Source organism: Pseudorca crassidens, chromosome 2 (genome assembly GCF_039906515.1).
Source record: "Pseudorca crassidens isolate mPseCra1 chromosome 2, mPseCra1.hap1, whole genome shotgun sequence".
Lineage (NCBI taxonomy): Eukaryota > Metazoa > Chordata > Mammalia > Artiodactyla > Delphinidae > Pseudorca > Pseudorca crassidens.
This window is the reverse complement of record NC_090297.1, coordinates 102,934,242-102,961,864: the sequence shown is the minus strand read 5'-3', so window position 1 is coordinate 102,961,864 and position 27,623 is coordinate 102,934,242. Positions and strand designations below refer to the sequence as shown.

Below are 27,623 nucleotides of genomic sequence, written 5' to 3'. Positions count from 1 at the left end.
ACTCTCACCAGCTAAAGCCGGTATCCCCTCATGGGCCCCTCTGGGCAGAGAGGAGGGACAGACCACTTGTGATCCCTCACCCCTGGGAGGCAGCGTAGGAAGTAGGCAGGTGCAGATTCTGGAGACAGATTCTAATCCCAGCCCTACCACTTACCAACCGTGTGAATGTACGGAAGATGCTTGACCTCCCTGTGTCATTCCTCATCTGTAAAATGGACATAGTACATTTGTTTACCTTATAAGATTATCACATGGATAAATGACATAATCCATAAATGGTGCCTAAAACAACATGTCTGCTATGTAATTCTAGCACTCAGTAAATGTAAGCAATACTTCCTTATTTGTTTATTTCCCAAATGTCATTTGTTAATCTGCTCATTGAAAACTGGCGAGATACACATCAAGAAGTCAGTGGTTGTTATGTCTGGATGGTGGAGTTACAGGTGACTTTATTGTCTTATTTTTGCTTATTTGTACTTTCTAAACTTTCTGTCTTACTTTCTTAATAAGAGGAAACAAACTCCTGTCGAGGATCTGCAGGGTGAAGTGGACTAGAGATGAGTGGGTACAAAATGAAGACATGACCGCTGTCCTTAGGAGTTTAAAGTCTATGGAAGGAGACAAAACAGATAGGTTAATGATGTAAGAGGGATGGGCAGTAATGCTCAGGGTGGGCTGGGGATGGAACCAGTCCCCCCTCAAGTGGCACCTGGCATTACAGAAATGCCATCGGGTTTTCCCCAGCAGTCTTTGTGTATGGTCTTCACTGACCTGGGAAGAGGAACGATGACACACATAGCCTGATAAAAGAGCCACTCCTTCAATGTATCCCAGCACCCCAGGGGGACAGGGATGAGATCGCTGAGATTCCTTTCTAAGGTACCTATTTCTAGGAAAGAGCTTATGTTGAAGAAAACGTTGAGACTCTTTATGTAACACCTCTTACAAATGACAGGTATGAGCCCAGGTTGCGAAGCAGCACGTCAAGTGGAATGAAGAAGTAATTTCCTGTTTTTCTCTCTCTCCACAGCATTATTAGCACCATCATTATTCTGGCTGGAGCAATTGCACTTATCCTCGGTTTTGGTATTTCAGGTGTGTGATTTATTGCATTATCATTGATCCATTCCCCCCTTGTCACTAAGTCCCTAATCATTCAGTGTGGTAGAATGGCAAGAGCACAGATCTTGGACCAAGAAAACTTCAGAGTAGAGAACTGGTTCTTCTACTTATTGACTGTGTTCTCTGCACTTTATTCATTTAACTCCCTGGACCTCAGTTTCCTCATGTATGGTGTGGAGGAAATAATGTCTACCTCACCAGGTAGTTGAGAGAATCAAATGGAATGTCCATCAGAGTGTTCTGTCTACCAGATAGTGCTGAAGATATCACTCTGGGACCATAGGTGAAGTGCTGTGGCTGAGCCATTCTCTCAATGGCTGGCCTGAGTAGATGATTCCTTTGCAATGAAGCTTCAGCTGAAGTGTTAAAGAATATCAAGTCTTTGTACACAGGGTTCTTAATGAGAATCCTTATCCTGGTCATAACTGCCATTCCATGTAGGAAACAGAAGCCATTGCGGCATGGATGGCGAGTTTCTGAATGCAGCTAACTGACGTCAACTGCAGGAATCGTCTTCTCTTCTGTGGACACCATGTCTCAGAAGCATCTATTATGGATGCCAGATTAATTAAGACATTGAATGAGTTAGACCAGCAGCTGTCCTCTCTGAAGCAAGTCGTTTGCTTCATTTCCCTTAAAGTGCCTGACTCAGGACGACACATTTATTTTAACTTAGTCTGTGGCCAAAGCTGTTACTTCATAACTTTAGTTTTTATAGTTCCAGCTGTCTTTTCTCTGTGTCACTCTCCTCCAGTGTGTGTGCTGCCACTAAATAGTAATCACAAGGCCTAAATGAAGAAAACTCGTTGTATATATGTTTGCCTAGAAAAGACATAAGCATCCTTCTCCATTTTCTTTTATCAACAAAAATGTATATTTTGTCTTTCATCCATCTTTCTATTGGGTTATCTTTTTCTTTTTGATATGTGGGAACTCTTTATATATTCTGGGTGCAATTTGGTTATGTGTATTGCAAAATCTCCTCTACTCTGTGGCTTGCTTTTTCACCTTCTTAATGATGGCTTTCAATGAGCAAAGTTCCTAATTTTAACATAGTCCAATTTATCAATCTCTTCCTTTATACCAGGAGTTTTTTTGTAACCAGTTTGTTTAAGAAGTCTGCCTATCCCAAGGTCATAAACATTTTCTTCTAGGTTATCTTGTAGAAGCTTTAATGTTTAACCTCTCACATTTATATCTACAACTATCTAGAATAATTTTGTGCATGGGCAAAGATAGTGGCAAGATTGGTCAAAATACTATCCTTCCCCCACTTCTCACTAGTGCCATTTTTGTCATAAATCAAGTATCCAAATGCGAATGGATCTGTTTCTGAGCTCACTAGCCTGTTTCATTCTAATATTCTTTTATAATTTGTTTTTTCTTTATTTCATCTCTTCCTATTCCTAATCTTGGGCGCTCTCTCTCTCATATCTTTTTTTTTTTCTCTCTTATCTTAAAATAGGTTTACAGGTGTTAATTAGCTTTATAGTAGTTTGAAAACCAGGTTTTGGTTTTCTTTTTCTGATTTTCTTATTTAATTAATTTTGGCTTTTATCTTTATTAATGTCCTTCTTTCCATTTTGTTTTGCTGTCTTTTCTTTCTTTTTTAAAAATATTTATTTATTTATTTAGGCTGCGCCGGGTCTTAGCTGCGGCACTCGGGATCCTTGTTGCAGCATGTCTAGCTGCGGCATGCAGGATCTTTAGTTGCAGTATGCGGACTTCTTAGTTGCGGCATGCGTATGGGATCTAGTTCCCTGACCAGGGATCGAACCTGGGTCCCCTGCATTGGGAACACGGAATCTTACCCACTGGATCACCAGCGAAGTCCCTTAATTTTTTTTTTTTTTAAGTGATGATCCATTTAAATTCTTTTTTATTTAAAAAAATTTTTTATTGAAGTATAGTTGATTTACAATGTTGTACTAATTTCTGCTGTATAGCAAAGTGACTCTGTTATACACATATATACCTTCTTTTTTTTTCAATATTTTTTTCCATTATGGCTTAAACCAGGAGACTGGACAGAGTTCCCTGTGCTGTACAGTAGGACCTAGTTGTTGCTGTCTTTTAATTCTTTTTCTAATATCTTAAAATAAGCACTTCACAAAACAGTACGTCCAGAAAGCCAATAAACAGCCCTTAGTAGATACCGCCATTTAGTTTTCCAAAGTGATTTACCAAGTCCCTCTTCACAGGAAGTGTATAAGGGACCCAGTGCTCCACGCCCTCACCGGCACTGGATCTCGTGGGACACTGTTGTGATTTTAACTTCTAAGTATTTCCTGGTGACTGACAGACTGGGTGCGTTTTCATATGAGAAGCATAATGCTGAGCGACAGAGCCAGACACAAGACAGTACATTCTGTATAAAAACCAGGCAAATGAACCTCTGCTATTAGAAGGCAGAATAATGATTATTCTCCTGGGAAGAGTGAGAGAGCAGCCCTTAGGAGGGGGCACGAGGGGACTTCTGGGGGATAGTAAAGTTCTAGTTCTCAGTGTGGGTGCTGGGTACATGGGGAGAAGTTGTGATAATTCTTCAAACTGCACAATTATGTGTACACTTTATGTATGTATGTTATACTTCTGTATCTTCTACAATATATATATAGAAATAAAATATTGACTAGTAAAGCAAATATTTTGGACTTTTAAATCTATCAGTACATACATTTTGGTAGCTTCCTCACTAATCCTTAACTCCTCTTCTTTAGTTATAACTTCAGCTTCCCTGTGACAGTCAAACATTTTGCTACGTATACCTTTTCCTGTGGCATAGCTACAGCAACCTCAGGTACTGAGCTCAGTTCCTTGAATACAGAGGGTACTCCTTAAGTGCTTTTTTTTTTTTGCAGTACGCGGGCCTCTCACTGTTGTGGCCTCTCCCGTTGCGGAGCACAGGCTCCAGACGCGCAGGCTCAGCGGCCATGGCTCACGGGCCCAGCCGCTCTGTGGCATGTGGGATCTTCCCGGACCGGGGCACGAACCCGTGTCCCCTGCATCGGCAGGCGGACTCTCAACCACTGCGCCACCAGGGAAGCCCCTTAAGTGCTTTTTGAATAGACAAGTGGACGGAGGCATGGAGGGGTGAATACATAGATAAAAGTTACAGTTCACTCAGTTCAGCAGTGTACCACCAATAATATTAAAACCCTACCACCAATGAAAGATTTTCTGCCTTCTATTTCATAAGGTAAAAGCTGGCTATTCTGGATTAAGTGGGCTGTTTATTACTTTAACACTGTTTAGTTGGATTTTTCTAAATTGCCTCTATTAAAAGGAGCATAACCCTTACCCGAGAGCATTATATTATCACACTTTAAGTAAATTAGATAAAATGTTAGCTGGATTAATACACAAGACAGTGAAATTAAGCAAATAGCATTGGGTAGATAATGATGACGGTGATGGTGATATCTTTTGAATCCTTTTTGTGTTCACCTCACTGTGCTAAATAAGTTTGCATATATTATCTGATTTACCACTCACAACAAATAGGAGATAAATATTACTATGTCCTGATTAGAAAATTGCCTAAAGTTGCACACAGCAAGCAAGCAGGCGCAGTTGTGTTTCAAGCCCTGGAAATTTGCTTCCAGAACCCACACTCTTTCCCATCACTCCATACCAGTGATAACAGTCATGCAGAGATGTGGCAGAGAAGGGTGTTTTCTGGTATGCCTTGCAGGCAGTATTCCTGAGAACACAGATTTTAAAGATGTAAAGATATTCCTAAACACAGAAAAGAATGTATTTCTTTGTAACTCTCCTGAGGCTGTGTATGTCACCTTCTCATAGCCATTCCACTTCTTACAAGCTCTAAATGTGGACCCCATAAAACATAAAATGCTTTTGAGGTAGGTTGTTTGGAAGAGAGGCTGAACAGCTCCCATTAGGCTGGCTTTAGGGCAGCCTTCGTGGATGACCCTTTGAGAACGAGGGAGATGCAGTGGAAGGTCCCTGACTATAATTTGCCAGTCCCTGTGCTATCACTCACCCACTGGGTGACTTTGAACAGCTCTGTATAGTAGAAACATTTAGGGATCAGAGTTGTTCTAATCTCAGGTCTAACATTAACTGTGTGTCCCCTGGGATATGACTTAACTTCCCAGAACTTCACTGGTAAAATAAAGTCGTTGTGGGAATTACACGAGAAAGTGTTTATAAAGTGCCAGACACATACGTGTGTAATAAATGGCTGCTGTTATTGTTTTCATTGATACCATCAGTGCCATTAATAATAATTTGCTATTATTAATGCATTCACATAGCACCTCCTAAAACTTGTACTATTTCCTGGCCACACCCAGAAGCTCCTCTGAAGTTAGGGAAGCCAGGGCAGGAAGCCACAGGACACTGCCTCCTAATTATGCTCCATCTTTGGTCACTGGATAAAACAATCAGGCATGTGCTTAATGGCGCCGAAACAGGAGCACTGAAGTTGTTTGGAAAAAAATTGATACGTATTTTGTCACTGTAGTCATCTGAGAAAATAGACAGATGTTGGCCTTTCTTACACTTGTTTTATGGTTTTTCATTGTTTTTTATTTTTACATAAGGTGGGGATACCGTTTTAGTGGATAGGCTCTCTCTATATCTCAGTCTGGCCCTGGATATCAGCAAAATGTGGTGGAAGGAGTATAGGCTTAGGACAGACTCAGACAAGACTGAGTTTGATACTGGCTCCACTACTTGCTAGATACGGGGCTTTAGGCAAACCATTGAATCCCCCACAGCCTCTTTGTCCTATTCATAAAATGGGTAGAACAGTAGTTCCTACCTCTCAAGGTTGTTAACTGACTTAAAATGAGTCACTATAAGCATTTAGTAAAGTGTTTATTTCCTCCCGGTGCTCTGATCTGCAATCTTTCCAAATGATTCTAATTAATAATGGTTATCAATATCATTGATTTAAGGTTTAACATGTGGCAAGTCAGATACTATGTTAAGCTCTTTACCTGTATTGTATCACTTAGTCCTTTCAGGGGCCTTCTGAGGAAGCTACTATTATTAGCATCCCCATTTTACAGATGAAAAAAATTATGGAATAGAGAAGTTAGAAAACTTGCCCAAGGTCCCATATCCAGTGAGTGGCAGAGCTGGGACTTGAACACAGACAGCCTGATACCTGTTCTCAAACGCCAGTGCTCTGCTGCAGCTTCCCTACTTCATTCCTTTATCTAGCCTGGCCCAGTATCCTTTCTGCTGTCTTCTCACAAGAGCAACTGTTATCCCCAACCCTGCCCTCTTCTCTGGCAAGAGTGGCACCCACAGGTGCCACCACAGGTTCCACTGGTGCAGGCTTAAGCCTATGTGTTTCCACGTTTAAACCATGTGCTATGATGCCCATCTGGACAGCTGGGTTGCAGCAGAAGCTGAGGATGCTCTCTGTGCTACTGAAATCTACAGAACTTGTCTTACTGAGTCATTTCAAAGGAAAGTTCATTTCTCAGGTTTCATCCAGTGGTGTTGGGCAACCCAGAATCGTAATTTCTATAAAGAATCCTTGCCTTGTGTTACCTATAACCCCACCTCCCAAGAGATTCCTGCTCCTACTGCAGAGGGCAATTGAATAGTGCCCACTCGTGTGAAAACAAAATGGTTCCAATTTCAGCTTGCTCCCGCCCTTTGACAGCTCCTCTTTTCCCATGCAGACCAGAGCTGTGATAGTAATCAGCCCTCATGAGCTACAGAATTCATTTTCAATAAGTGGCTGGGACTTCTAACTTTAAAGAGGTTTGATGGAATCTTAGAGACCAATGGAATTCTTGAAACCCGTGCCTGTTTAACAAAATTCTCTATCAGTAGATAGCTCCTTCTAACCATCTCTTAAAGCCCTTTTACCCTCAACAAACCACACAAGAGCCCCTGGTGGTTAGGAGGTCTGGAGAGTCATATTAGGCCAAACTGTGGTTCCTAGAACATAGCTCCTTGAGCCAATATTTGTTTGCAAAATTGAAAACAGATTTCTTTTTGAGAGAAGCAATATTTATATACTGTTGCTTGCAAAGTAAATCTCATTTTATCACTTGTAACCATCATTTATTCACCTAACAAATAAGTATTTATTGATTGCTTTCTGGGTGCAAAGCAATGGCCAGGTCCTCATGGTTTCTTAAATTCTCACTGGCTTTTATTCCTCCTCCTGATTTGCTACAAGAAGGGGGGATTTAATCAACATTACACACATTCCATCTGCCACATCTTTAATGCAACCTTAAATGAGCTAGAGCCTGCGGTGGGTCCCTGGGGCACTCCACAGCTGCCTACTTTTAATCATTAAGTTTTCTAAGAGATAGTTCAACAAATCCTCCACCTGTGGGCTCAAGGCCAACACATTAAAATTAATTCAGTAACATAATTACTCAACTAAGATATGTCATTACCATTTCATTCTCTCCATAAACTGTGCTAATCATGTATTTTTTCTAAAAAGTAATTTTTCAATTCAACTTTAATGGAACTTTATAAACTACAATCAAATTTACCCTTGCTCTAACATAGTTATGCTTGCTCTATGATTTTATTGAGAATCATGGTGTATTTTCATTGCTTTCTTTTTTCACTGACTCACATTTCCCCCAAATTTAGATGGGATAATCTAGCTAAATGTTCCTTACTCCTACAATCATTTTGGATAGAATCATCTCAAACAGTGCTTTGATTTCTACTGATTTTCATTCTTTCATTCATTCATTTATTCATTCACTCAACAAATATTATTTTTCTCTGTAGAAACATAGCACTAGGCACTTGTCTTAGTTTGCTTAGGCTGCCATAACAAAATACCATACACTGGGTAGCTTAAATAATAGAAATTTATTTTCTCACAATTCTAGCAGTTGAGAAGTCCCACTGCCACCCCCCCACCCCAGGCTCCAGATGGCCCCATCTCTAAGGCTTCCATTAGAGGCCCTCCAGCCTGGTGAAATAGAGGCCCTTGACCTGCTGAAGCATAGAGCTGAATAGATCCATGGTCTGGTTCTGTTAAATCTACGAAGTCTGATAGCTTTCTTTCATTTTGTCTCATTTTTCTATTCCCTTTAGTTTTTCTGTACCAAGCTGGCAGTATATAATCCTATCTCTATTCCTGGCTTCTGTTGAGGTGGCTGTTAAAATCCTCATGAGTCATACCTATGATCTCCTTATTAAATGGTTGTTCACCCACACCCTGAGCGCTATCTTCAGAACAGTCTTCTCATTTTTTGCAATATGGATAGGCTGAGAACTTTCCAAATCTTCAAGTTATGGTTCCTTTTTGCTTAACAATTCCTTCTCCAATTCATCTCTCTCCTTTCTCATATTTTAGTATAAGCAGTCAGGAGTAACCAAGCCTCTCTTTCAACACTTTGCTTAGAAATCTCCTCAGCTAAATATCCAATTTTATCACTCACAAGTTTTACCTTTCACAAAACACTAGAACACAATTCAGCCAAGTTCTTATGCCATTTTCTAACAAGGATTGTTTTCTTCCAGTTTCCAATAACACGTTCCTTATTTCCCATCTGAGATCTCACCAGAATTGCCCTTAACATCCACATTTCTAGCATGCACCTCAAAACTCTTCCAGCCTCTACCCATTACCCAGTTCCAAAACTTCCTCCACATGCTTACGTACTTATTACAGCAGTACCCCACTTCTTGGTACCACAATTTATATGTCAGGTTCTCCAGAGAAACAGAACCAATAGGGTGGAGGTATAGGGGGAAAGGGAGTGAGAGGCAGAGAGAGAGGAAGATTTAGAAAGAATTGACTCACATGATTATGGACTCTGAGAAGTCCTAAGATCTGCAGGCAGCAAGCTGGAGACCCAGACAGTTTAGTTCCAGTCTGAGTCCAAAGGCTTGAGAACCAGGAGAGCCAATGGCTAGTTCCAGCCCCAAAGCTGGCAGGCTTAAGATCCAAAGAGAGACAGTGTTTCAGTTCAAGTCTGAAGGCAGGGAGAGACTTGTGTCCCAGCTCAAAGGCAGCGCCAGTTCCCTCTTGCTCAGCCTTTTTGTTCTGTTTAGGTCTTTAATTGGTTGGATGAGGCCCACCCACATTAAGGAGGGTGATCTGCTTTACTGATGCAAATATTAATCTCCTTCAGAGACACACCCAGAACGTCTGACGAGATATCCGGGCACTCTGGGGCCCAGTCAAGCTGACGCATAAAATTAACCATCAAAGCGTTACAGGACTTACAGATATGATTAAGACATTTTTTCCCCTTGAAAAGCTTACAGATTAGTGCCAGAGACAGACTAGAGACAAGGTAGAGGGAGACAGATGCTACAATAAAGGCAAAGAAACGTGTTGAGGAAGAGGAGAGAGACGATCTTTTAATTTTGGTTTGGCACATCAAAAGGGGGTTTCATGCGAGTCCTGCCATCTGAATAGCCTTGAATATAAGTAGAATATGGATAACTGGTGATAAAGGAGAGGAGGGAACTATAAATTGTAGGCACGCAATGCAGTGTGTGGAGATGCATAGTATAATTATAACCAGTACTAGCCTGCAATGTCTTGGATATCAATCTGTCAAGTGAAAACAATTAAAAAGCAAATTAAATCTATAAAGCAGTGTTCAATAAAATGCCAAGGCAGGGGATGGGGTGTGTTGCATTCATATTACACAGCTAAACTTCATACTACCTTCTTTCATAATTTTTCTCCCAGATCTCCCACATGAATGACCATGCATGGCAGCTGCTCCAAAGCTTCTCTTCTCCTGCACTCTAAAACCTCCAAAACATCCTCCCAGCCCAGCCTAGGCACAGGTTTTTGTTTCCTCTGCCTCGTTTTTACTGGTACTTTTTCTTCCATCAGTAACTCTCTGTTCTTTATAATATAAATTCATCTAGCTTGCTTCTCCAGTTCTGTCCCTAATCCATTACCTTCATCTACTTTATAAAAGCATAGGAGCTAATAAGACAATTCCAACCTCTTAAGGGCTGGAAGACGCAAGATGCCAAAGATATCCCCTAAGTTCATAATGTTGACCTCTTACATTTGAAAAATAGCAAGTGTGTTTTGCTTATGTATTTTTTCATTGAAAGCAGCAAATCAATAAATCACTTGATATGCAAAGACTACAATATAGACTTGGAAAGGATGTAGTGGGAAGTCTGGCTGGAAAGGGCTAATATCTATGGGCATTTCCTATGTGGCATGCAATCTTTAACTTTGAAGGCCATGCTGTTAGTCTGAAGTTTATTCCACAGCCCTTGGGAGCAATGGAAGATTAGCGATTAGGAAACTGACATGTTCGGATTGTACTTTAAGGTCTACCTGTAAGATTAATGCATGTAAAATGGGGTAGATGGAGGCAGAGATGAGAGGCAGGAACACCAATAAGGAAGCTGAGAAGTCCATTGAGAAGTGCCCAGCATCCATCATGTTGAACTTTCTTGGCTATAAGAAAGAGAGGTTTGTGCAGACCATTATAAAGATAAGGTGTTTGTTTAAAGGATACCCAGTGGGACAGGAACTAGACCGGAAAACCCTCAGGATCTAAGGCAACTCTGGTGATGGGGGACTCTCTTCACCTTTTCCTCTCATGGTCTCTCCCCCACACTTCCTTGGGTCTGTTCCACTCTCTTCTTGGGCTCAAAGACCCATCCTCTCCTTACCTTCACATCCAAGCCACAGAAGGAGGCTCTCAAGAATATTCAGTTAATTAAAGCACCCCTGTAGTCATCCCCAGTCAGCAGCCTCCAGTACGGAGAGGAGAGCTGGCCAATCCTTTACAGAGTGGGCTGTCAGCTGGGCAAGTGGGGAAGAGGCAGTGGATGTGGCTGTCACCATAATTAATACTTGTACTTGTTATATGTTTGGAGAGAAGGGTGTGACTTCTATCTTAGGCCAAAAATCAATTTAATTAAGTATCATTCTTCATTATGCCATAGCTAGCACTCTGACCTTGACCAAATCACTTCTATTCTCTATGCCTTCGTTTCTTCATCATTCAAGTGGAGATAAAAGTAACAACACTTAGAATTTAGCATTCTTCAGAATTATTAGCCATATTTAGTTAACGTGAGGTTTCACGTCTGTGCCACTTCTGGTTAACTGAGAATAACAATACCTTATATGTGTAATTACAGTTTGCAAATCAAGTTCACATCCATTTGATTTGATCCTCACAAGAGCACTTTACGGTAGGTAAGACAGATATCATTACCTCCATTTTTCTGAGATCCAGAGATGTAGTCAAGGTCACGTAGCTCTTAAGTGACAAAACCAGGATCTGAATTCCCATCTTCAAAACCCAAGTCCAATACGTTCTCCTCTTATTTGGTCTCAAGATTTCAGTTGCTTGGTCTCAAAAAGTGTAGCTTTGGGGCTTCCCTGGTGGCGCAGTGGTTGAGAGTCCGCCTGCCGATGCAGGGGACACGGGTTCGTGCCCCGGTCCGGGAGGATCCCACATGCCGCAGAGTGGCTGGGCCCGTGAGCCATGGCCTCTGAGCCTGCGCGTCCAGAGCCTGTGCTCCACAACGGGAGAGGCCACAACAGTGAGAGGCCTGCGTACTGCAAAAAAAAAAAAAGAAAAAAAAGTGTAGCTTTTTTATCTGCTGTTGGCAGATCTGCTGTAGGTATCAAAACTATCGTCTTAATACTCTTTCTATTCTTATGTCTTCTTTATTCATGCCTCTCCTGTTTTGTATATTTCTAATTTATTACAGAAGTCCCTGTTTGGCTTTTTAGTAATGAAGGATTTGGTTGCAGATGTTCCAAAGCTTCCCTTGGCATTGACCCTTGTTTCCTGAATTGTAGGGAGACACTCCATCACAGTCACTACTCTCACCTCAGCTGGGAACACTGGGGAGGATGGAATCCTGAGCTGCACTTTTGAACCCGACATCAAACTTTCTGATATCATGATACAGTGGCTGAACGGAGGTGTTATGGACTTGGTCCATGAGTTCAAAGAAGGCAAAGATGACCTGTCGGACCAGGATGAAATGTTCAGAGGTCGGACAGCAGTGTTTGCTGATCAAGTAATAGTTGGCAATGCCTCTCTGATGCTGAAAACTGTGCAACTCACAGATGCTGGTACCTATAAGTGTTACATCATCACTTCTAAAGGCAAGGGGAATGCTAACCTCGAGTATAAAACTGGAGGTAAGTTACTTTTGAAGAGAGGGAAAGAAGGTGCCAGAAGATATTTGAGACTAGAGAGTGTGAATTGCTGATGAAATGTCATATTATGCTCATGAATGACTAATATCAAAGACCATCCGAATTCTGCTAGCAGCCATCCTTGCTGTCCAAGACCCACACCAGCTCCGGAAGTAACCCACTATAATATTAGGTCTTAAGATCTTTTGCTCAAGACTCTAGCCTCTTCTGAATTTTCTCATATATTCCCTGAAATATTTTGCCAGAATATGTTTTCTCCATCAGTAGCTCTTTGTTCTTTCCCTTTGGTCTTGCTAGTGAGAGAAGACTATAATCTGGTCTGAGACTTTTCTGTGCTAAGTAGGCCCTAGCCCAAGTCTGAAATCAGTATCTCCAGGGACTCACGACAGTGGAACCCATTATAGGAGAAGTTCAAAGGTAACTGACCAAAACAATATTGGCCTATAAACTCACTAATCCTCCTCCAATGAAATCCATGCTTTCTTACCAACTAAATTTAACATATTTTCTGTATTTATGTACAAGGGACTGAGATATTGGAAGGAGTAAGAAGATGATTAAGAAAACAAAGATAATTGTCCTTCCTTCTGTAGAGCTGAGAGTGTAGAGCTTATAGAGTTGAGGGTCGGGGCAGAGATGAGAAACATATGTAAATAAGAAAAATATGTAGATAAGAAACATATCTACAATAATTAGTAAAGTGTATTATATGCTTTAAGAGAAAATATAAATAGAGTGATTTGGGGATTCAGAGGAAGAAAGAGATCATATCCAAATGCATAGGGAGGAAAGGGACAGGAAGGCCCCCATAGAGAGAATTTGACATTTGGGAGGAGCCTTGAAGGATAGGCAGAAAGTATCCTGAGGCATCCCAGGCTAAGCTAGCCTGCACAGATCTCTCTTGGACCTTTCATAATATGTGTATGTAGTGGTTTGAAGCATAGATCTATTCAGACCTAGGCACATACAGTGGCCTGGGCAAGGCAACCTCACTGAGCCTCAGCTTCTTTATCTTAAAATAGGGGTTAATAAAGTCAGGTCAAAGGGACACTGGGGCCAACTGAAAGGGCTTCCTTCCAATGGCAAAGCTGGAACCATCTGAGCAACAAAATAAACAATATAGTATTAAATTATAACTAAGCATAAAATAAATACACAAGTCCATACTTATATGAGGGAGATGAAACAAATCTTCTTTATAGATGAATTCCAAATAATGTATTTAGATCTCTCCCCCTGCAGGAAGCGGAGCTTAGAACTTCCCCCTCCCCGACCACCGCACTTAGGGTGTGTTAGACTTAGTGAAGTCCAGCTTCCAAAGAAACCTGGCAAACACAGACTCAGCCAGGTGATTAAAGTTAACATCCCCACGATAAATCATGTTAATAGCATGCACTCTCTGATGTGACATGTTGAGAAGGGCACTTTTACGTCTATAGTTTTCCTCTCCAAAACCCATAACCTCAGTCTAATCTTGAGAAAAACATCAAATTACAATAGAGGGGCATTCTACAAAATACCTGGCCAGTACTCCTCAAAACTGTCAAGATCGTGCAAAACATGGGAAGATTGAAAAACTGTCACAGACCAGAGGAATCTAAAAAGACATGACAAATAAGTGCCATGTGGTATTCTGGATGGGATCCTGGGATATAAAATGGACATTAGTGGAAAAACTGGTAAAATCCAAATAAAGGCTGGTTTAGTTAATAGTAATATACGAATGATAGTTTCTCAGTTTTGACAAATGCATCATGGTTATTTCAGATGTTAATGTTAGGGGAAACTGGGTGAGAAGTATACAAGAACTCTCTGTACTAATCTTTGCAACCTTTCTGTAAATCTAAAGTTATTCTGAAATTAAAAGCTTATTTTGTTAAATGGGCACAATAATAGATATCCCTAGGACTGTTGTGAGGAACAAAAAAAAAATGTCTGGAATTTGGTCCCTAGCACAGAGCACACCCTCAATAAACGGTGGTTCATTGTCATGTGCACTCAGGTTCCCACATCATCTCCCAGGAGCTTGTGCCCTGCCTGCTCCCAGTATGTGCTCCAAGTACGTCTCTCCTGCTAGGCAGCAGGCTCTTGAAGGGCATGGCAAAGGCTTTCCTTCCACCTCTCAGTCCACACTAGCACAGTCCTGGGCAAAGGAAGATGCTAAATAAATTAATAATTTGTATCTTGCCCTTCTGGCATAATAAACATATTACAGGCCAAAGTCCAGGCCTTTACATTTTCTGTAAGTGTCTCTCTGCCTAGATAGAGGAAGTTAGTCTTAAATTCAAAATGTACTTGCCTCTCCAGTGAGGAGAATTATCTTAAAAGAAAACAAATGCCTGTCTTTATTCATGGATACCAGGGCTGGGCAGTCTCTACCCAAGCAAACTTCAGATCCCCATGATGACAAGGCCTGTGTATGGAATTTCTGTGGGTAGGTGAATGCTGTTTGTTTCTTCCTTCTCCCTCCCCACGCTTTTACCCTCCAGGCAGAAAAATTACATAAAATTCAGGAGGCTTCATAGGTGCCTAGGAAAATAAATACCCAGTTTCCCTGATTGATAATTTTTTTGTGTGATCACTGGAACTTCTCTTACTTGGAGAAATTTATGTGTTGTAACAAGTATACCTAGAACTTAGGTCCTTGGAGTTTGTGATATTGTCCAAAGTGTTGTGATGTATAGCAATACTATGAGCAAATCATTTTTTGCATCTACAATACACTGGGTGATACATAGACAGCCCACTGGGAAAGTACTGAGTCACTTCAATGTGTTTTTAAGACCTAGCACTTCAAAGGCTATATTGTCTTATCCGTCTGACCTTGACCCCTGCCCCTTTTTGACCTTCAACCCTGCAGCCTTCAGCATCCCAGAAGTGAACGTGGACTGTAACGCCACCTCAGAGAGCTTACGATGTGAGGCTCCCTGATGGTTTCCCCAGCCAACAGTGGTCTGGGCATCCCAAGTTGACCAGGGAGCCAACTTCTCAGAAGTCTCCGACACCAGCTTTGAGCTGAACTCTAAGAATGTGACCATAAAGGTTGTATCTGTACTCTACAATGTCACGATCAACAACACATACTCCTGTATGATTGAAAACAACATTGCCAAAGCCACAGGGGATATCAAAGTGACAGGTGGGTTCCTTTACACGTTTGGTATGGGTTTATTGGGGTTATAATCTAGTGTAAACTAAAATCTAATTTCTTTAACAGATATATTATGTACCAGGGCATAGAAAGTTTCACAGAGATCTCGATCACAATTCCAGTTGGGATTGCATTATGTAAGAAGAAAACTAATACAAAACAATATTTATGGCATACAGGTCAAAGGTGGCAATGAGTTTTCATCTTGTATACCTTCTTACTGTCTGGAGGGCAGTGTTTAGGATTCTGAGGCCCTAACTCAGAAGGATTGGTTTGGTAAAGCAGTGGAGAAGTGATGATGATTTGAAATCTTTGATATATTCAGCTGGTGATCTACATCCCGAGTCCCCCCAAATTGGTTTGGGTCTATCCTGCCTTTGAGAAGACTTCTGATTTGAAGACTAAAGGTCTTAGAGTCTGCCTCAGTCTTTCTTATTCAGTCCTTCCAGGACTTGCTCAAGGTCCCACTAATATTGGCACAAGATTAATCTGAAAGCTCCAGATTAAGCTGGCCTCCCAGGCTGAGAAGACCAGGAGCCAGGGAGGCTCAACACCCTAGTCTCCCTGCAGTGCTTTAGTATATTACAAAACCTAGGGTTGAGCTAGTGTCAAGGAAATGCATAGACTGAATTATGAATTTTAAAACCATCCCTGCTGGGGTTAAATTGAATTCAAGCTATAGGGGAAGGAGTATATCAGAAGAACCACTGTCTTATATCAAGCCTCGTACCAAACAGAATACCTTGCACATTTTAAGTGCCCTTTAAATGTTTGCTGAATTTAACTGAATAAACCATATTTTCATCAGCTATTTTTTTAATAATTTTATTTATTTATTTATTTGGCTGCATCGGGTCTTCATTGCTGGGCGCAGGCTTTTCTCTCTAGTTGTGGTGAGCAGGGGCTACTCTTCATTGTGGCGCACAGGCTTCTCATTGTGGTGGTTTCTCTTGTTGCAGAGCATGGGCTCTAGGCACACGGGCTTCAGGAGTTGTGGCACGTGGGCTCAGTACTTGTGATTCGCAGGCTCTAGAGTGCAGGCTCAGTAGTTGTGGCGCACCGGCTTAGTTGCTCTGCAGCATGTGGGATCTTCCTGGACCAGGGATTGAACCCGTGTCCCCTGCACTGGCAGGTGGATTCTTAACCACTGTGCCACCAGGGAAGTTCCTCATCAGCTATTTTTTAATTAAAATTTATATATACAAAAAGGCAACCTATGGAATGGGAGAAAATATTTTAAAATCATATGTTTGATAAGGGATTAGTATCCAGAATACATAAAGAACTTCTATAATTAAACAATGAAAAAGTCAAATAACTTGGTTAAAAAATGGGCAAAGGACTCGAACAGACATTTCTCCAAAGAAGATATACAAAATGGCCAACAAGTATATGAAAAGATGTTCAACATCCCTAATCATCAGAGAAATGTAAACGGAAACCACAATATCACCTCATACTAATTAGAATGGCTACTAACAACAACAACAACAGAAAACAACAAGTGTTGGTGAGGATGAGAAGAAATTGGAATACTTGTGTATGATGGTGAGACTGTAAAATGGTGCAACCACTATAGGAAACAGTACGGGAGGTTCCTCAAAAAACTTAAAATAGAACTTCCAAATGATCTAGCAGTCCCATTTCTGTGTATTATGTACAAAAAAACTGAAAGCAGTGTCTCAAAGATATATTTGCACACCCATGTTTACAGCAGCATTATTCACGATAACCAAGAGGAGGAAGCAGCCCCAATGTCCACCAGCAGATGAATGGATAAGCAAAATGTGGTATACATACAATGCAACATTATTCAGCCTTAAAAAGGAAGGAAATCCTTTTGCATGCTACAACATGGATGAATTTTCAGGATATTGTGCTATAAGTGAAGCCCGTCACAGAAAGATAAATATTATTTGATTCTACCATTTGATTCCACTTATAAAGTATCTGAAGTAATCAAATTCATAGAAACAAAGTACAATGATGGTTTCCAGGAGCTGGGGCCAAGGGGAAAGGATACGGAGTTGTTGTTTAATGGGTATAGTTTCAGCTTTGCAAAATGAAAAAGTTTTGGAGATTTTTTTCACAAGAATGTGAATATACTTAACATTACTGAACTGTACACTTAAAATGGTTAAGATAGTAAGTTTCATATTACGTTTTTTACCACAATAAAAAAGTATCTAATAAAAAATCATATATATGAGAAAGAGAGAGCTCTTCCACTATCCTGTGAAACAAACTGGTGACTGTACCAATTAGAACACTTTTAGTTGCCTGTAACAGAAAACAAAACCAACTGAAGCCTAAGCTAAAAGAAGGAATTTATTAGCAGGGTATTAGGATGTCTCATGAAACCAAGGACAGAAAGTGCAGTGTGGCTTCAATAACAGCTGGATCCAAGAACTTAAATGCCATTCTTTGTCTCTCATTTCTACTTTATTCTCTTTGCTCTCTAATTTACTCTCTCTTGTTTTAGTCTACAGGGCAGAATATGGTTGCCAAGAGCTCCTACCTTTAAAAGTCTCTTTCACTCAAGAGAGTAACTAGACTGAAGCTCAATCTCTCAGTCTGATTCTATTGAATATATTCCCAGAACAGCTCCACTTGGGTCAGCTGCCCATACTTAGACCAATGAGGCAGTACCTGGATGGAAGGCCTTCCCAGAAGAGAAGGGGGAAATAAGCATTAGGCATTTAAAACAATGAGTGTTAACAACAGTATTTCAGTTTAGATCTCAATTAAAAGCTCCAACTATATAACTAATGTCTTCTAATAGAAATGGCAATAACCGAACAAACCACAGAAATTGGGCACAGCTTTTGTTCAGTGAGCAGGTTCTTTTCCCATACATGCTTATAGGATACATCAGAACAAGTGTTCCATGTACCAGTACTAGGACTATATCCAACTTTTAGAAGCATGACGTAGCTCAAAATTAAGATAAAATAACATAATTCCTTCTTACCATGCACAAAGTAAGTTTTTAAACAACTGAATGAGGCCATGAGGTTTATATCCTGTGTTCTCTAACTATACTGCTAATCTGGGTCATTCATTCAACAAGTATCTATTTAGTGCCAAATATATACAAAGTAATTTGTAAGTCCCATGAAACACTGAGATGAATAGCACAGTTGTCATAAGAGAAGTTAATCAGTGTGGATACGGTACCCACAGGAAAGAGTAGTTAATTATGACTGTAGTGGCTCAATAGATGAGGAAGAGTTCAAGCTGGGTTTTGAAGAAAAAGAATGGTTTTGATAGACTAGGAAGGCATGAAGTCAGAAGCCTATGTCAATGTCCGGGGGAGAAATTACGAGGGCCTTAACTGGGGCAGCGACAATGGGAAGGAAAGGTGGGAGAATCAAAAGTTAATGAAGAAAATAACCTACAGGGCTTGGTGACACAAATGTGAAGGACAAGAGAAGGAACAAGTCAAAAGGGGTCTGATATTGCTATATCCAGGTTGCTTAGGAGGTTAGTAATGCTACCAACAACAAAAATGAAAATGTAGGAAAAGCAACATGTCTGGTAAAAAGATGAAGATTTTAGAGCTGTTGAGTTGAAAGTGCCCACTATGTACAAAGGTAGAGATATCCAATGCTTAGCACATTACCCAGCATACACCAAGTCTGGGGGAGACTGCTTCATCCCTCCTCCACATGTTTCCTTCCATGGGAAGAGATCCCCACCAACGTAACCCTTCTAGTCTCTCTTCTCTCCTCTTTCACTCTTCCCCAGAGGAAGAGAAATTAACTTTCCCAATTAGTGAGTTTATTAGGAGAAGCTGGGTATAAATAGCCCAGCTCCTCATTTTTCCTTTTCTCTCTAGCTAACCAGAAGTATACATTCTACTCTTCTCCTCTAAGCCAACAGTTTGCAGGGGTAGAATCTGCCCTTGTGGGAGGAAGCCTGCCCCAGTCTTGTGCTGCCTGTCACTGGGGAAGTCTGGGCTGCAGCCCACTTCCCTGCAGACAATGCTTAATCCTTTATTATCAGATTTATCAGGAATAAAGGTGATTTTAGTCTTCCAGTTGCCTCACTTTGTCTTGCTCTTTAATTGGTTCAGAACTCAGCTGGGGAGAGGGTGTTATTGGACTCCTTTGAACTCAAACAACAGGTGCTCAAAAATATTTGCTGAATAATTATATTTTTCACTGACATATAGTAGCAACTGTAAATACAGATGTGGAATTTAGGACAGAATTCGGGCTAAGGAGGTGGATTGGGAAAATGATCAGCTTAATGGAAGTAATGTTTATTAGGCTTGAGTGGGGTTACTGTTATTGTCTTGACAGCTAATACTTACTGAATGCTTACTATGGTGCCAGGTTCTAAGTGCTTTACTTGTATTAACTCATTAATCCTCACAAGAATCCTATGAAGTTGATGATTATTATTTTGGCCCTATTTTATAGATGAAGAAACTGTAGCACATATAGAGTAACTTGCCTAAACTTGCCTGAAGTCACACAGCTAGTAAGTATCAGAGCTGAAATGAGCTAAATGACACTGGACTGTCGAGGGAGAAAATAGAGTAAAGAGTAATTTAATTTCTTCACTTCTGCCTTTCTCTACTTCAAAATGAGAACAATACTTTCTCATTACTCTGTAGTGGTGTGAGGAAAGCAAATGACACAGAACCTGTAAAGGTCACTGCCTAGAGGAAGAAAAATCTGTCTGACACCAAGGACTGGCCATGGCTGTTGGTTTAACCTACTCTTTATTTGGTAACCAACAGCAGTGTGTTTATTGGAATCGTTTTTCATTTGGCTGAGGGCTCACTGGAGTGGACGAGAGAATGGAACTTCTTTGCAGAAAGGGAAAGCTCTGCTTTTAAGCTAGTTACAGAGAGGTAGAGAATGGGGTACAAAACTGCCCTCAAATTAGGGCACAAGTTATATTAGGAACAATCTGTTCTGTTTTTGGGGGGTATTTTTCTTTGCTAACCAGCCATGTGAAGGAGACATCCAGCTTTTCCTCTATGACCCTGAACTTTTTTCTCTCCCTTTACAGACTCTGAGATTAAAAGGCAAAGTCACCTCCAGCTGCTGAACTCAAAGGCTTCCCTGTGTGTCTCTTCTGTTGCCATCACCTGGGTACTCCTGCCTCTCTGCCCTTACCTGATGCTAAAATAATGCACCTTGGCTACACAGAAACATGCAGAGTCACTGGTACGACAGGTGAGATGAATCACGAATGGTGTCGGGGAGCCACTATGTTTGTTTGTGTCCCTAACAGGAATCAAGCAGCTCCCAGCACCAGCCCCAGAGAGAAACATTTAATAACGTCAGGGCAGTAGGCACTATTTCCACTGCTACTGTGAAAGGTAAGCATTTGTTAACAAAGAGTAGAGACCTCATTGACAGACGTACAGGAAAAACAACTCTATGCAATTCAAATATTTGTGTAAATTCAAACACCTTTTCATTTATTCAGTCATCCTTGAAGGCAAACATATCTTACTGAAGACAAAGAGATATTTGGCCCTGACTCATTACTCTGGATTTCACAATGAAACATGATGACATGAGCATAATCGCTCACATAAGTGGCCTCCTCCCAGCCCCCCTCAACAAAGCCCCTGTTGACTGGAGACTTGACAAAGCACTCACCAACTAGCCCTCTTGCTAAGACTTCCCACTCTCACTTCACTCCTTTGGCTCTAATTACTGGTAGGACATCTCTTTCTGAATATTCTTCTGCATGTGGAATTTGTATACAACTGAGCTTGTGAAGTTACAGTCAACACTACCACATTACTCAGTGGCACTGCCACCACGCACCAGGCTCACAACCTTAGAGCTATTTTTGTCCCCCTCTGTCCTTCAGGTCAATTTGTTACCAAGCTCTACAGTTTTTGCCCATGTTGTCTTTCAGATTGCCCCTAATCATCTCATGCCCCGACTAGTTCTAAAACCTTGTACTTGCTCCTCCCTCTGTTTCAGGTGATAGGAAACAAGGTGCCAGAATAAAAGTTTTCAAATGCTATTTTCATCACAGCAGTCCTTTACTCTGCAACCTAAAGTGACTCTCTGGGCACTAGTATATCAAAGTTAAAGTCCTCAGCTATGCAGTCACAGCTCTCTAAGTTTCTCTCCCTAAGGTTCCTCCTTCTCTCAGCTACCTACTACTGCTCTCTGGCCTTGCTCCCTCTCTCTCTGCCCCTTCCTGGAAATCTCTACTCTATGCTAATTCAGGTCCACACTTCCTTCACCCATTTCCTGCTGGTCCTTTTATCTCACATCCCCTTGGTGAGCATGTATAATTTATAATATCTTACACTCTCTAAGGCATATATATTCCTTGCCTAGATTGTTAAGTCCTCAAGGGCAGACAAAAATCTGTTGATCTGCTTTGCTTTTTTGAGTGTGGTAAAAAAAATTTTACATTTATTTTAAAAAATAGTGATTGAGATGACCTAGAGGGGTGGGATAGGGAGGATGGGAGGGAGGCTCAAGAGGGAGGGGATATGGGGACATGTGTATGTATATGGCTGATTCATTTTGTTGTGCAACAGAAACTAACATGGTATTGTGAAGCAATTATACTCCAATAAAGATGTATTAAAAAAAGTGGTTGAAATACAAATATAAAGTTGTATACTTAGAGATAAAAGGTAGTACATGGATATTGTAAAAATTGCGAAGGTGGTATGCAAACAACGAAATCAGAGGAAACCCTTTCTTATGGGGCTGCTGTGGACTCAGGTCAGATCATGTTTCCCGAGGTAAGCTTGTGTCGCTATAAACTTCCCTCTTAGAACTGCTTTTGCTGTGTCCCGTAGATTTTTGGATTGTGTTTTCATTTTCATTTGTCTCTAGGTATTTCTTTTTTATTTCCTCTGATTTCTTCATTGACCCATTGGTTGTTTAGTAGCATATTGTTTAGCCTCCACATGTTTCGGTGTGTTTTTTTTTTTGCAGTCTTTTTTTCTTGTAGTTGACTTCTTTTGTTTCATAGCACTGTGATTGGAAAAGATGCTTTATATGATTTCAATTTTTAAAAATGTACCAAGGCTTGTTTTGTTGCCTAGCATGTGATCTATCCTGGAGAATGTTCTATGTGCACTTGAAAATAATGTGTATTCTGCTTTTGAATGAAATGTGATATATATATACAGATAGATAGATAGATAGATAGATATAGACATTAAGTCCATCTCGTCTAATGTGTCATTCAAGGCCAGTGTTTCCTTACTGATTTTTTTGTCTGGAAGATCTGTCCATTGACGTAAGTGAGGTGTTAAAGTCCCCGACTATTGTTGTGTTACTGTTGATTTCTCCCTTTACGTCCATTAACATTTGCTTTATGTATTTAGGTGCTCCTATGGTGGATGCATATATATTCACAATTGTTAGATCTTCATCTTGGATTGACCCCACGATCATTATGCAGTGTCTTTGTCTCTTATAGCAGTCTTTATTTTAAAGCTTATTTTGTCTAATATAAGTTTTGCCACCCCAGCTTTCTTTTGATTTCAATTTTCATGGAATAACTTTTTCCATCCCCTCACTTTCAGTCTGTGTGTCTTTAGATCTGAAGTGAGTCTCTTGTAGGCAGCATGTATACAGGTCTTGTTCTTTTATCCATTCAGCCACTCTAAGTCTACTGACTGGAGCATTTAGTCCATTTAAATTTAAAGTAATTATTGATATGTATGTGTTCTTGTTGCCACTTTGTTAATTGTTTGGGGTTTGTTTCTGTCTTTCTTGTTCCTTTCTTTTGTTCTCTTCTCTTGTGATTTGATGACCATCTTTAGTGTTATGCTTGGATTCCTTTTACTTTTTTGTGTATCTAGCATAGGTTTTTGATTTGTGGTTACCATGAGGTTTTTATATAGCAATATATATATATATATATATATATATATATACACGATTGTATTAAGTTGCTGATCTCTTAATTTCAAATGCATTTGAACAAGCCTGCATTTGTACTCTCCTTCCCTCATGATTACTGTTTTTGATATCATATTTTACATCTATTTGTTTTGTGTATCCCTTAACTGCTTACTGAGGATATAGATGATTTTTACTACTTTTGTCTTTTAGCCTTCTTACTAGCTTTGTGCATGATATGATTTCCTACATTTATGTTTGCCTTTACCTATGAGCTTTTTCCTTTCATAATTTTCATGTTTCCAGTTTTGGCCTTTTCTTTTTAACTTAAAGAAGTTCCTTTAACATTTCTTGAAAAGCTGGTTTGGTAGTGCTGAACTCTTAACTTTTGCTTGCCTGTAAAGCTTTTGATCTCTCCATCAAATCTGAACAACAGTCTTGCTGGCTAGAGTATTCTTGGTTGTATGTTTTTCCCTTTTATCACTTTAAATATATTGTGCCACTCCCTTCCAGATTGCAGAGTTTCTGCTGAAAAGTCAGCTGATAGCCTTATAGGAGTTCCCTTGTATGTTATTTGTTGGTTTTCCCTTGCTGCCTTTAATATTATCTCTTTATCTTCAGTTTTTGCCATTTTAGTAACAATGTGTCTTGGTGTATTCCTCTTTGGGTTAATCCTGGATGGGACTCCCTGCACTTTCTGGACTTGGATGTCTATTTCCTTTCCCAGGGTAGTGAAGTTTTCAGCTATTATGTCTTCAGATATGTTTTCAGTTCCTTTCTCTCTCTCTTTGCCTTGTGGGACCCCTATAATGTGAATATTAGGACACTTGATGTTGTCCCAGAGGTTTGTGTCCTCTTTTCATTCCTTTTTCTTGTGTTCAGCGTCAGTGATTTCCACTACTGTCTTCCAGTTCACTGATCCATCATTTAGTCTACTGTTGATTCCTTCTAGTATATTTTTCATTTCAGTTATTGTATTCTTCACCTCTGTTTGGTTGTTCTATCAATATGTATTTTCTAACTCTTTGTTAAAAACTTTTAACTTCTCACTCTTTGGATCCATTCTTCTCCCTAGTTCTCTGATCATGTTTACAATCACTACCCTGAAATCCTTCTCAGGTAGATTGCCTATCTCCACTTAGTTGTTCTTCTGGGGTTTTATCTTGTTCCTTCGTCTGGAACACGTTCCTCTGTCACCTCATTTTGCTACCTTGCTGTTTGTATTTTTATGTATCTGGTAGGTTGGTTACATTTTACGACCTTGGAGAAGTGACATTTTGTGGGAGACCTCCTATGCGTCCCAACAGCACACTCCTCTCTCGTCACTCAAGCTGTATGCCCTAGTTCTTCATATGAGGATTGCATGGGTCCTCCTGTTGTCGCAGGCTGACTATGTGGGAGGTCTAGTAAGCTTGGTTAGCCCTTGGTCCAACGTTGCCAGGCCCTGTCTCATGTGGAGGCTGCTGGCTGCAGAGGCAGCTGACTGCGGAACCCCACGGGGACCCAGGGATAGTGCTGGGTCATGAGTGGATGGAGTCAGGGTCCAGAAAACTCTGGTAATATTGTCCACTGACTGATGGGTGAAGCAAGGGTGTTAGTGCTGGTCTACTGGTGGGCAAAACCATGTCCTAGAGTCCAACTGCAGGGCCCAGGGGTCCCAGGGCTGGTCTTGGATTGCTGCGGGTCGGGGTGGGGGGGGGAGTGGGCACGGTTCCTGACACAGTTGGGTCTGGGGTGTCTCAAAGTTTGCGTTGGCCTGCTAGTGGTTAGGGCTGGGGCCCAGCTGCTCCCCAGGGCAGGGTCTGGCCTACTGGTGGCAGGCTAGGTCTTCAGGCTCTGGGATTGTGGTTTTCTTGCATCTAGTGTCTGCCCCCTTGTGGATGAAGCTGGCCCAGAGGCTAGAATAGGCTTCCTGGAGGGCAGCATCAGGGTCCAGGGGATTCTGGGGCTGGTACCTGCCCACTGGTGGGTGGAGCTGGGTCCTGGGCCATGTCCAGAGGCAGCTATGGGCTCAGGTGGTCTTAAGGCAGCCAGTCTGCTGATGGGTGGGGCTGTGTCCCTGCCCAGATAGCTGCTTGGCCTGAGGCATCCCAGCACTGTTGACTATAGGCTGTTGGGTGGGGCCAGGTGTTGGTGCTGATGAGCTAGAAGGAGAGTTTCACAATGGCATTTGCCAGTACCAGTGTCCACATGGTAGGAGCTCCCCAAAATGGCTGCCATCAATGCTTGTGTTCCTAGGGTGATATGCAGTTGCCTCCTGCCTCTCTGGGAGACGTTCCAGGATCAGCAGGTATGTCTGACCCAGGCTCCTATCAGATTACTGCTTCTGCCCTGGGTTCCAGAGCATGTGAGATTTCGTGTGCACCCTTTAAGAGTGAAGTCTCTCTTCCTCCCGCCCTTTGGCTCTCCTAAAAGTAAGCCCCACTGGCCTTCAAAGCCAAATGTTCTGGGGGCTTGTCTTCCTGGTGCAGGACTCCTGGGCTGGGGAGCCTGATATGGGGCTCAGATCTCTCACTCCCTTGGGAGAACCTCTGCAATGTAATTATCCTCCAGTTTGTGGGTCACCCACCTGGGAGTATGAGACTTGACTCTATCGTTGAGTCTGCCTCTCCTACCTGTCTCACTGTAGTTCCTTCTTTATGTCTTTAGTTGTAGAAGATCTTTTCTGGTAGGCTCCGGTCTTTTTCATTGATGGTTTTTCTGCAAATGGTTGTGATTTTGGTGTGCCTGTGAAAGGTTAGCTCAGGGTATTTCTACTCCACCATCTTGGCTGGGGGTCTCTTCATCTGCTTTTCATTCTTTCTCCTGTTCTCCAAACACTATGGTGAAGTGCACAAAACAGATTCTTTGTAAGGAAATCTGCCAGTTTCCATCATTTCCGACCTCCATGGTTATCACTAGAGGGAGATTTCCCTAAGGAAACTATCCTTTGAGTATCTCATTAGTAGAAGGAGCCCTTTCTTCTTTCCTTGATTCCCACAAGGAAATGAGTTTTTAATATACTGTGACTAGATAATCTGACCTATAAATTATAGCTTATTCATCTTTATCTTGTATTCCCTTAGAGCAGTAAAATTTGCAGTCTTTTTTTTTTTTAAATAAACCAAGACATACATGTTCACATGCAGTACACAAAGGGTTATATACTGTTACCTGGTTAGCTGCAGCTCCATCTCTTTCTCTCTAGAATTACAGAGGGATAACCTTAAATCAATTTTAAAAAAATAAATGAAGAGATCATTACTTGAGATACACATTATAACTGATCATGACACTTTAGGTCACACACATTGCCTGGTTGAGAACTCAGATAGAAGCCACCTTTCCACTTCTATCTAGGAGCCTGCCCATAGTTCCTCTCTCAGTTCCTGTTTGCTCTGAGGATGATCCCTTTCCTTAAGGGAAGATTCAAGCCATCTCCTTTCCCCTAGCAACCCATGATACCATGTGGCCTCAACAGAATATCATCAGAATACAGAAAAACAAGTGGAAGGGAGACTTTCCGTTCTTGATAAATGTTTGTTGAATGGCTATAATGGTATCCTATTGCTGTTATTTTCAGAATTACAGGAATCTGCAGAACTATTTCACCACAAGATATGACCTAGTTTTATAGTTCTGGGGAGAAATGAATTTATGTCTAAAACTCAGGAGTGAACAAATAACATCAAGAAGAAGAAGCCAAAAGCAACCCACAGAAGACTTCAATATGAAGAAGATAAATTTATCTTCAAAGACATATATGAAAAGTTGGGAAACAATTCATCTGAACTAGAGTAGTGTATTAGACTCTGAAGTAAAGTGAATGTAGAGACAAGTATATCCCCATATCTCAGGGACCTCCCCATCCCCATCCAGGGAGTGAGAGAATGGGCTACTGCATCTCATTTGTCTCAGAATCTTTAGCTATACTGCTGTAATGTTGCTCTGAGGAAGTTTCTAGGAAGTTTTGATTGCAATATATCCATATTTTATAATCCACAAATTACACTGGTGGATTCAGTAAGAAGCTGCTAATCAGCTGCCATTTCACAATTCAGAGGTAGCTGTATTTTAGTGATGGGTCAAATGATTCACTTTTCATTTACAGTGCGAAAGTGCCCTGGCATCTCCTCCCACCTGACACATGCTTAAGATATGTGGAAAATCATCGTAATTTTAACATAAAAAATGTAGTTGGGCAACACTGATTTTCTAAACTATGTGAACACCTGATTTTTAAAACAAACTAATGCTATTTTACTTCTCAGATGATGTTCATCCTTGAATGGTCCAGGAAAAGAAGACCTCTCATCTTCACTGTGTGTGATATCCTGCCATCACAGGGTTTGAGGCTTCTACTTCATATCCTGCATGGACAGTGACGACCTCA

The 27,623-nt window shown here is 41.0% G+C and overlaps 1 protein-coding gene across 1 annotated transcript; it reads left to right on the top strand.

The window, feature by feature from the left end:
• Positions 1–583: 583 nt before the first annotated feature.
• VTCN1 (V-set domain containing T cell activation inhibitor 1) lies at positions 584–27,623 on the top strand. Its single transcript, XM_067710272.1, is given in 6 exon segments — positions 584–645; positions 1,034–1,098; positions 11,888–12,235; positions 15,114–15,392; positions 20,427–20,593; positions 27,502–27,623. Coding segments are annotated over 5 exon segments (876 nt in total). The 3' UTR covers positions 20,549–20,593; positions 27,502–27,623.